Below are 10,525 nucleotides of genomic sequence, written 5' to 3'. Positions count from 1 at the left end.
TGCTTAGCCATCGTCTGGGCCATCAGGAAGTTACGATGCTACCTGGAGGGCTATCACTTCGACGTCATCACCGACCATCTCGCCTTGAAGTGGTTAAACTCGATCAATAATCCAACCGGTCGCATCGCCCGTTGGGCTCTGGAACTCCAACAGTATCGCTTTGACGTGCTTTACCGACGCGGAAGCCAAAACATCGTTGCAGACGCTCTTTCCCGGCAACCTTAACCATACAGCGAACCCTAGAAGACCTGCCCACCTGCCCCTGGATACAGAGGTTGCTCAAACGTATCCAGTCACGCCCTGAGGAATGCAGAGAATTTATAATCGAGAACGGACAGATCTACCGGCAGCCTGGACACCGACCAATCGAGGAAGAATCTCACCAGTGGCAGTTATGCGTCACCAGTGGCCATCGTAGACGAGTGTTAGAAGAATGCCACGATCACCCGACCGCCGGACACCTAGGAATACGGAAAACTACCACTCGGGTAACCCAACGATATTACTGGCCAGGACTCTACAGAGACGTGGCCCGATACGTGAACCATTGCGAAAGCTGCCAAAAATTTAAGGTGAGCCAGAACAAACCCGCAGGTCACATGTATACGCGACAGGCGAAGGGCCCGTTCGACATCCTTTGCGAGGACTTCGTAGGCCCACTACCCCGCTCAACGCACGGCAACACGATGCTCCTCGTGTTCTTCGACTCATTCTGCAAATGGGTAGAACTTGTGCCACACCGGAAAGCCACAACCGCCCACTTGGAGAAGGCGTTCCGAGAGAGGATACTCTGCCGATTCGGGGTCCCGTGGAAGTTTGTGTGCGACAACGGAACACAATTCACCAGTCGGTCCTTCCGGAAATTTTGCGAGGTGGCGGGAATGGAACTCGAGCACACCGCGCCGTATACCCCTCAGCAAAACCCGACGGAGAGGGCAAACCGGACCATCAAGACAATGATTGCACAATACGTCGACGGGGACCAACGGACCTGGGACGATCTCCTCCCCGAGTTAAGCTTGGCCATAAACAGCCGCACGTCGGACACCACGGGCTTCAGCCCGTCCTTTTTGGTACTCGGACGAGAACCAAGGCTACCAGGAGCCCTGTACGACGAAGTGACCCCAGGATTAGGAAATGAACCAGAGCCTGCCCACGAGAAGGCGACACGACTGCAGGAAGTTTTCAAGGTCGTACAGGAGAACACCCAACGGGCATCCCAAGAGCAGAAGAGAACATACGACCTCCGACGGCGCGAGTGGCGACCCGAACTAGGAACCCTAGTCCTCCTTCGGCAGCATCACTTATCCAAAGCCGCCGACGGTTTCGCGGCAAAGTTGGCCCCCAAGTACGACAGGCCGTACAAGGTAACCCGATTATTATCTCCCAACGTAGTTCGACTACAGAGTCAACAAGGCAAACGAAGGAAAGCTGCGAGTTTAGCCGACTTAAAGGCGTTCCACGGAGTGGACCACCCCGAGGAGAACCCAACGACGTTGGACAGACCTGAATGACCTCCCGACTTCGCAAGGGCCACTAGCGGTAGCGCGCTACCGTCACGTCCTCGCCCTGTAGGGGGCGCGACCCACGAAACCGTAAGCTACGTATACATCCCCTTATGGGATTAGATAAGTACTACACCCAATGTAAACATCTTCTTACTCGCACCGCTCAAGCAGGATAGGGGGAGGGTATTAATACTTCTAGTTAAGACAGGCAGGTTCTAACCGACAGGCATTTTCTCCCTAGAATCGACTGAAGACATGAAGCGTTTAAGAGACGGAAGGCAAGCTCGGCCCCTAGGGGCAAATGGTGATACGACGGGACACCCTAGCGGAGACCAGCAGCCTGAAGTCCCGGCACCTGCCGACGAACCAACGACACAACGGACTCGCGGCTGGATCGTCGACCCCAATGGGCCATCCGCCTCCCGTCAAGCCCAGCTGAGGCGGGTCGGAGAGGCGACACTTCGACAACAGGACAGGATGCCATGGGGTCAGCGCGCGGCAGCCATCCAGGGGTGGATCGACCAACAAACCCAGGGCCCGGGGACCGACGCCGAAGAGCAAGTAGAGCCCGATGGCCGCTTCGGACAACCGCAGGTGTCCGCTCGGCGCCCAATCACCGTTGGTTCGGGAGTTATGGGGCTGCCATCGATGAAGACAACGCGACCACGGACACCGACGAGCACGAGACGATAATACGCGACGCTCAAAGCCTGGCGTCCATGCTGCAGGACGAAGGGAACAGACACCCACTGGCTCGCGGGAACGAATGGGACTCGCCCCTTTGGGCCGAGTGGAACCTGGCCGGTCAAGGTCGGGCAGTCACCCCTCTAGCAGTACACGACGAGGACGAATCCGGGGACGGTGCTGGACCACACTACTCCGACGTGTCCCACGCAAGCGATACAGGGGAAGGAGTAGGACCCCAACGCGATTCCAGGTCCCTCATGAGCCTGGGCTTCGCGCCCCAGGCGAACCAGCAGTGGGCACCAGCCAACCCATCGGTGTCAGATGACGTCCCGCCTCCCCTCGTAACCGCCCACGCCGGACTACCCCCACAACGTCCCGATGAGGGAGTAGTTGACTTCGACTCCGAAGAGAGCCTCCCGCTGGAGTATGGCGAGATGGCCGACCTGCTGCAGATCCTCCGACTCCACCCTACGGTAGCCGCGGTGCAGGACGACCCGGAATGGGCAGAAGCTCCCCCCGAATGGCGGACCAACGCGCCAGGTCGGCGGTTGCCCCGGGACCTCATATCCAACATCACCGTATTCTTACGCGATCGCGCCTACCGACTGGGAGTCCGGCGACTGAAGGTCCATGACGGCACTTGCTTTCGCATCAAAATTAAACGCAGCCGGGCCGTCACCGTCACTCTTCGGCACCCCCGAAGTATGGAGGGGGTGTGAGGGAGCGTACGCTCCACCCACATTTTTCCGCCCATCAACTCGCCGGCATTTTTCCACTGCAGGGACCCGGACCTACGTTATTTGAATTAAGATTTTGACTTTTCTTCGTTTTCTAGGTTTAAGCATTGATTTTTCAGTTTTAGGTTAAGGGGGGAAGGGGGAAGGCCACGAAGGCTACATGGTATTAATTTTATATATTAAGCCACTGGCTTTTCAGAACAAAACCCAACAACAACGACGCAGCAGCAGCCAAAGAGAGAGAGGAATACACCAAGGACCGAAAACCAACGGCATCGCCGCAGCAAGGGCGAGGAATACACCGAGAAAGCAGAAACCCAACGACAACGACGCAGTAGCAGCCAAAGAGGGAGAGGAATACACCAAAAATCGAAATCCAACGGCACCGACACAGCAACGGGGAGGAATACACCAAGAACCGAAACCTAACGGCACCGACACAGAAACGGGGAGGAATACACCAAGAAACAAAACCCAACAACAACAACGCAGCGGAAGCCAAAGAGAGAGAGGAATACACCAAGAGCCGAAACGGTAGCCAACAGCATCAATTCAGCGACGGCCGAAGACGAGAAGTGCCGAAAAGATAAGCCGCCAGCCCACAGTAAGCCCACAGCAGCAACGGCAGAAGAGAAACGCGGAAAACTAAAGCGAAGTAACGACGCGCCAGCAGCAAAAAAGAGAGATAAAAGTCACCGGCGCAGCGTAGACGCCGAACGACGGCGCCAGCCCTCTGCCGCCGCGAGAATGACGACGCTGGCCGTCCACGCTGGCGCTGGATCGGGAGAGTTCTGAGGCTGGAGAAGAAAAACGTGGATAAGAAAAGCTCGATTGGGAGCAGTCGTAGGAGTCGGACGTGTTCGCGGAAAAATTCGAGTGGCTTGGAAAAAGTAAAAACACGTGGCGGCCCGGATCCACGCCAACGCTATCAGTGACACGGGGAAGATCCGGCATCGACGCTGCGCTTACGGGGAGAAGACCCTGCATCGATACTACACTTATGGAGAGGAGATCCTGCATCTACGCTGCACCCACGGGGAAGAGGAGGCTTTCGACGAGGACAAGCGTGGGAGTTCAGGGGTAAGCTAGTCTCTAGACGTGTATACGGGCTGCTGAGCGGTGCGATAGGTAGGGAACCAAGAAAGAATAAAGTGAAATGTAACGAATATAACAGAAACATAGCACGACCTCCAACAATCTATACACTAGAAAACCTGGAGGCCCGGGGCTTCATCTTCTCTGCCTTTCCTCCCGCCCCTTGCCCGAGTCTGTGTGATTCCATCCAGTAGTTCGTAGCCCGACAGGATCCTTAGGCCGCTGTCCGGCGATTGCCTAGGTGTTCTCGGTGATACCTGTCGTTGTTCCCTCCGCATGATTCCCTCCAGTAGTTTGTGACCCCGCAGGGTCCCGAGGCCGCTATCCGACGATCGTCTAAGCGCCCCCCGGTGACTCCTGTTGGTGTCTCGCCTGATCCCCGTAGTTCCCTGGGTCCCGAAGGATCTGTCCGGTGATTGCCTTAGCCCTCTCAGCGATACCTGCGCTGTATGATAAAGATTTTCGCAGTAATGTTCAGCCCGATGGTGTCCCGTGAGTGTTATCCGGCGATTGCCTAAGCGCTCTCGGCGATACGCGTCGGTATTCTCGTACTCGTAGTAATTCTTAGTTCGGCGGTGTCCCGTAAGTGCTATCCGGCGATTGCCTAGGCACTCTCGGCAATGCTTGCCGGTACCCCCGACCCTCGTAGTAATTCTTAGTTCGACAGTGTCCGGTAAGTGCTATCCGGCGATTGCCTAGGCACCCTCGGTGATGCTCGTCGATATCCCTGACCCTCGTAGTAATTCTTAGGCCGACAGGGTCCCGTAAGTACCGTCCGGCGATAGCCTAGGTACTCTCGGCGATACTTGCCGGTATTTCCACATAGCAAAGTTCCCCTTTCCGCGTCGTAGCAATTCTTAGGCCGACAGGGTCCCGTAAGTACTGTCCGGCGATAGCATAGGTACTCTCGGCGATACTTGTCGGTATTTCCGCATAGCAAAGTCCCCCTTTCCGCGTCGTAGTAATTCTTAGGCCGACAGGGTCCCGTAAGTACCGTCCGGCGATAGCCTAGGTACTCTCGGCGATACTTGTCGGTATTCCCGCATAGCAAAGTTCCCCTTTCCGCGTCGTAGTAATTCTTAGGCCGACAGGGTCCCGTAAGTACCGTCCGGCGATAGCCTAGGTACTCTCGGCGATACTTTCCGGTATTTCCGCATAGCAAAGTTCCCCTTTCCGCGTCGTAGTAATTCTTAGGCCGACAGGGTCCCGTAAGTACCGTCCGGCGATAGCCTAGGTACTCTCGGCGATACTTGTCGGTATTTCCGCATAGAAAAGTCCCCCTTCCGCGTCGTAGTAATTCTTAGGCCGACAGGGTCCCATAAGTACCGTCCGGCGATAGCCTAGGACTCTCGGCGATACTTGTCGGTATTTCCGCATAGCAAAGTCCCCCTTCCGCGTCGTAGTAATTCTTAGGCCGACAGGGTCCCGTAAGTACCGTCCGGCGATAGCCTAGGACTCTCGGCGATACTTGTCGGTATTTCCGCATAGCAAAGTCCCCCTTCCGCGTCGTAGTAATTCTTAGGCCGACAGGGTCCCGTAAGTACCGTCCGGCGATAGCCTAGGTACTCTCGGCGATACTTGCCGGTATTTCCGTATAGCATAGTCCCCCTTTCTGCTTCGTTGTAACTCTCAGGCCGGCGGGGTCCCTTAAGCACTGTCCGGCGATAGCCTAGGTACTCTCGGCGACACCTGTCGGTATTGTCGCATAGTAAAGACCTCCGTATTGATTCTGAGTTCGGTGGGGTCCTGAAGGCGTTATTCGGCGATAACCGGAGTGCTCTCGGTGAAACCCACGGCCCTGGCCCACGCTACGATCGCTCCCGTCCGCGGGACTGCTGCCCCGTCCCCCATCATAGGTCCGAAATACGGAGTCCCGGCAAATTATAAATATTACTGTAATTTCGACCCTGGAGTAGACTGAGATATGTACCCCAGCCCAGGATCGCTTCCTTACACTGCCAAATGACAACCATAACGTAAAACCAACAAACAACAACGACAGAGTGGCAGACAGACCCAGTGACTGACTGGCAATCTCCTGGCAACGTCTCGTCTTTGTTGTCCTCATAATGAAGTCATAAATTTTAAAAGGAAAAAGAGATTAGCAGAAGTGGTTGTGGTCTCGGTCTTGGTCTTGGTCTCGGTCTGTCCAAGTGTCTTGAATGCCGACTTGAAGGGCTTTCTCAGAATGTGTTTATTTATATTGCCTGAACTTAAACCAATTATTGAGACGCCTCTGGGGGCAACTGCGAGACTTCCTGCGAAAGAATGGCAAAAGTTAATGCACTTTCAATGCTGGCAGGCCCGTGGCATAAAGAGTGGAAGTGCTCTGCCCCAATAGCTGTCACGAGCATTTATTATTTACACTTTTAAATAAATATATATGTGCTGTTCCCCTGCTGTTCTGCTGCTCATGGGGCGGAGGAGAGGAAATGAGAAGGGTCCCTTGCCCCAGAGAGTGGCACATACATTCACATTTACACTCCTCTTAACACCCCAGGGATAGAAGCAGCAGCTACGCAATTTTCCGAATGCTGTGTTGCACTTTTATACTTGCCACACACACACACACATACGAGAATCTAATGCAGTTTATATACACAGATTGTATACATAGATTTGTGAAGCAAATTTGTATTTATGTTGTTGGCCAAGCCCCCATGACACCCGCTCTGTCGTTTGGTTTGTCTTTCAATGCTCTTTCGACTTTCAACACATTATGTGCCCCATTTAATGTCTATGTGTTTGTGACACATGCACACACACACACGAGACACGCACAGCGAACGTCAAGTGGCAATTTACATTAGTTTTATTGTATATGAAATTAGCAGCATTTAGCATCGACATCATTGGATCCAATTACTCCGAATATCCATGGGTGTGTGCGTGTTTTTTAGATTTGTTTCCTCATATGACTGCACTGTCGCACTCGTCATATCAATTTCGCCTTGGCAACGTGGCCCCAAACTCCAGCTCCAACGCCAGAGCACTCGCTCTCCTCTGGGACATTTCAAGGTAGACGGGGCCAAAAGCAAATCGATTTTGTTAATGAAAACGAAGGGAAACTTCAAGGAAAAATAGAAGAGTCGGGCCAGCAGGAAAGGGGCTGGTCAAGTGTGATACTTGCTCGAAGGTAACAATTGACAATCTCCATGATAATGGCATTCCTGGAGGTTTATTATGCAAGTTCTCGCTCTATTACCCGCTCGACCCTGAGTTCCATGGAGCAGCCTGAAAGTATGCTGCAAGCATTTGCAAACGCCTTGGAGGAGAACTAATTCCGAAGATTCCACGTACCACGTGCCACTTCATATGGATCTACTGATTGTTGTTGCATTTGGATATTTCCAAGTATATCCCAGTGAATGAATTGTATAATTATCCTTCCCCATAATCAGTTCTTTCAATTTGAATGAATGCGTACGTTGCTTTTATTTTTTTCTTTCTATTACCTTTCTACGCACGTATAACCTTTGTTGGCATTCAAAGTTTTGATACAAAAAAACCGAAAATAATCTTCAAAAATATTTCAATAATTTGCCACTGACAAAATTCCTAAACTAAACAAACCCCCAAAAAAACACTAAAGGAAAAAATGAAAAACCTAACAATTTAGTTCCACCCCAGGCGTAAATCGAAATCTTTGCTACCTATAAACCTAATGTCCTACCGCTATACCTCGACCTAGAGACCGACCTATGCAACATGACACTGGTCGACAATGACCACGTCGTCGTCGACTATTTCGCCGTTGCGATTGGCATGATGATCGTGGTGGACGGGGCAGGTGAGAACGATTTCTTCCTCCTTGCGGGTGGGTGCGACTTCAGCAGCTTCCTTGGTCTTGAGGTCGTCCTTCTTGGAGGCATCCAGACGCTTGCTCTTGTTGTCCTTCTTGCTTTTCTTATCCATTTTGTTGGCTTTGCCCGTCTTGGGTTTGTCCAGTTGGTCATCACTCTCGAGCTCCAAAGGATCCTCCTCTTGGTCGATAGCTTCGCGATTGGTCTGCAGCGACAGCTCCACGGCGCCGTTGAGCAATTGAGACAAAGGTGATTTCATGTGGCTGTTGTGCATCTTTAAGGCTGTCTGCAACGTTGCGTCGGGCTGCATCAGTTGTTGCAACACGTCGAATATTAGCGGCAGAGCAGGCGAGGACTCGTACTTCGCATAGTACTTGGACGGGGTCATAATGTGGCCGCGGTGTGGTTCGCTCTCGGAGGCGTTCAAAGGGAGAACTCCGGCCAAGTCCTGGTCCATCATTTCCGGTTCAGAGTCGAGTTCCTGCTGCATGTCCTCAGTAACCATGTTGGGGGACACCAGCTCGAAGACCTTAATCTCGAGATTGCCCTCCGGTGAGACCACCTTCTTATAGTACGCAAAGGGCGGCAGCAGTCCTGTACCTAGAGAAAGCACAGTCGCAGCGTGGCGGTATTTGGGGCGAGGGTTAGCCGAACGAGGCATTAGGGCGTCATTCATCAGCAATATGCGGCGCTTGGGGCGATTCAGCTCGGGCAGTAAAGTGTCTACCAGTCCAGTCGATGGCCCCACTAGTGGCTCCTCGATTTTGGGTGCGGATGTGTGTGTTGTGGTGGTGATTGTAGGGTCTTCCATGGCGCCAGCCTTGTCGTTGTCCACGGCAGGCTCTTGCCGAGTGGGTGATTTAACCACAGTTTGAGGATTAGCCGTGCTAGCGACTGTTGCCATTGCTTTGGCGGTTCCGGAAGTTGTGCCGTTGCCCGCTTGAGTTGCCATCAACGGTCCAGAAGTGGATGCCACAGCTGTAACATTCAGCTGGACATGCGAGCGCTTGATGCGCAGGCCCTGCCCCATCCAAGGCTGCATCAGCATCACGGCACCTACACCCACCCCAAAATATTAGTTTCGCTCTTGAACAACTTCCGCGGTACCCCCATACTTACACCAGAAGATCACCAAGACATTAAACTTGGACATTATCAAATATCAGGTCGGTTGTTATTGATTGAAGGCAGCTCTGCAAATAAAAGAAAAGAAAAACCAACTTCAATTAAAAGTAACGAGGGGGAACATTGTGAGTTGCTGCGGACACCGCAACTCTACGGTTATACCCGATACTAAGTCAGTATGGCTCTCCTCCGGCAGACGCTGCTAATATTAAACGACACGACAAAGATTGCGTGCGAGAGAGACAGAAAATCAGTCTGAGCGTGACGTCGGTCGCTGCGTAGCCACTGCAAATTAATTTGTTCCTATTGGCTATAAAAATGATCTGATCTGATCCAGATTCAGCAATCTGATAGATATGGTCATTATCTATGATTCTGCGTTTTTAGTTTTCTCGAATGTGCAAAATTGTGGATGCAACAGATTTTCGTCCTTTGTGGGGGCGGAAGGGGGTGGGGCGAAATTCTGAGATATACGTTTTATAGTGAGATCTAACAGAAGTGCGGATACCAAATTTGGTTACTCTAGCCTTAATAGTCTCTGAGATTTGTGGATGCCCCAGATTTTCGTTCTTTGCGGGGGCGGAAGGGGGTGTGGCGAAATTTGGACACGAAACGGTCAAGGTCCGATATCACAGGAGTGTGGATACCAAATTTGGTTGCTCTGGCTCTTATAGGTTCTGAGATCCTTGAGCTCATATTTTGCAATTGGCAAAACCGACCATGAAACATGTGTGTTAGAGAGAGACAGCGAGAAAGAATGAAATTGTTTTCTTGATTCTGGCTATAATAATTATACGATCTGGTTGAGATCTTACATTCTAAAACATATAGTCATCCTCTACGATTCTGCGTTTTTGGTTTTATCGTATCTTTAAAAATGTGGATGCCACAGATTTTCGTCCTTTGTGGGGGCGGAAGTGGGCGGGGCGAAGTTTTGAAATATTTTTGTAGCAGTGACATATCACAGAAGTCTGGATACAAAACATCGTTGCTCTAGCTCTTAGTCTTTGAGCACTAGGCGCTGAAGGGGACGGACAGACGGACAGACAGACGGCTCAATCGACTCGGCTATTGATGCTGATCAAGAATATATATACTTTATGGGGTCGGAAACGATTCCTTCTGGACGTTACACACATCCACTTTTACCACAAATCTAATATACCCCAATACTCATTTTGAGTATCGGGTATAAAAACAAAAATTTGGACAGTTTTTTCACAAAATATTCCTCAAAACTATCACAGATTTTTTCAATTTTTAAATTTTTGTTTGGTTAACTCACGTTTGTTTTTATTTGGGACTGGGATATGTGCTCGACACAAGGTTGAACATAGGAATGATTTGAACTGCTTCCTGCCTCGTAGCGGCGTTTTGACAGGCAGCTGGGGAGCCCGGAAAAGGTTACCGGGAGTCGAAAAACGTAAATACCGATTTTCGAATTCTTTTTTTCTTTTCTGATCCATACGCGAACGCACACACGGCACTGCAAGGGGACCTTTTCAAGTGCTGCAAATGGCAGAAAAAGCAAAAAAAAAAAAAAAAAACGAGGGGGAACGTTGTGAGTTGC

General features: G+C 51.5%; 1 protein-coding gene across 1 annotated transcript; it reads right to left on the bottom strand.

The window, feature by feature from the left end:
* Window positions 1-7,437: 7,437 nt before the first annotated feature.
* LOC117192049 lies at window positions 7,438-10,265 on the bottom strand. The gene is made up of 3 exons (XM_033396765.1): window positions 10,241-10,265; window positions 8,950-9,023; window positions 7,438-8,886 (listed from the first exon to the last, which is right to left on the bottom strand). Exons 2-3 carry the CDS (start codon window positions 8,981-8,983, stop codon window positions 7,727-7,729), a joined length of 1,194 nt encoding a protein of 397 aa, XP_033252656.1. The 5' UTR covers window positions 8,984-9,023; window positions 10,241-10,265; the 3' UTR covers window positions 7,438-7,726.
* Between the last annotated feature and the right edge of the window lie 260 nt (window positions 10,266-10,525).

The sequence above is a fragment of the Drosophila miranda genome, assembly GCF_003369915.1.
Source record: "Drosophila miranda strain MSH22 chromosome Y unlocalized genomic scaffold, D.miranda_PacBio2.1 Contig_Y1_pilon, whole genome shotgun sequence".
NCBI classification, from domain to species: Eukaryota; Metazoa; Arthropoda; class Insecta; order Diptera; family Drosophilidae; genus Drosophila; species Drosophila miranda.
The sequence above is the reverse complement of the archived record's forward strand: the minus strand, read 5'-3'. Positions and strand labels throughout refer to the sequence as shown.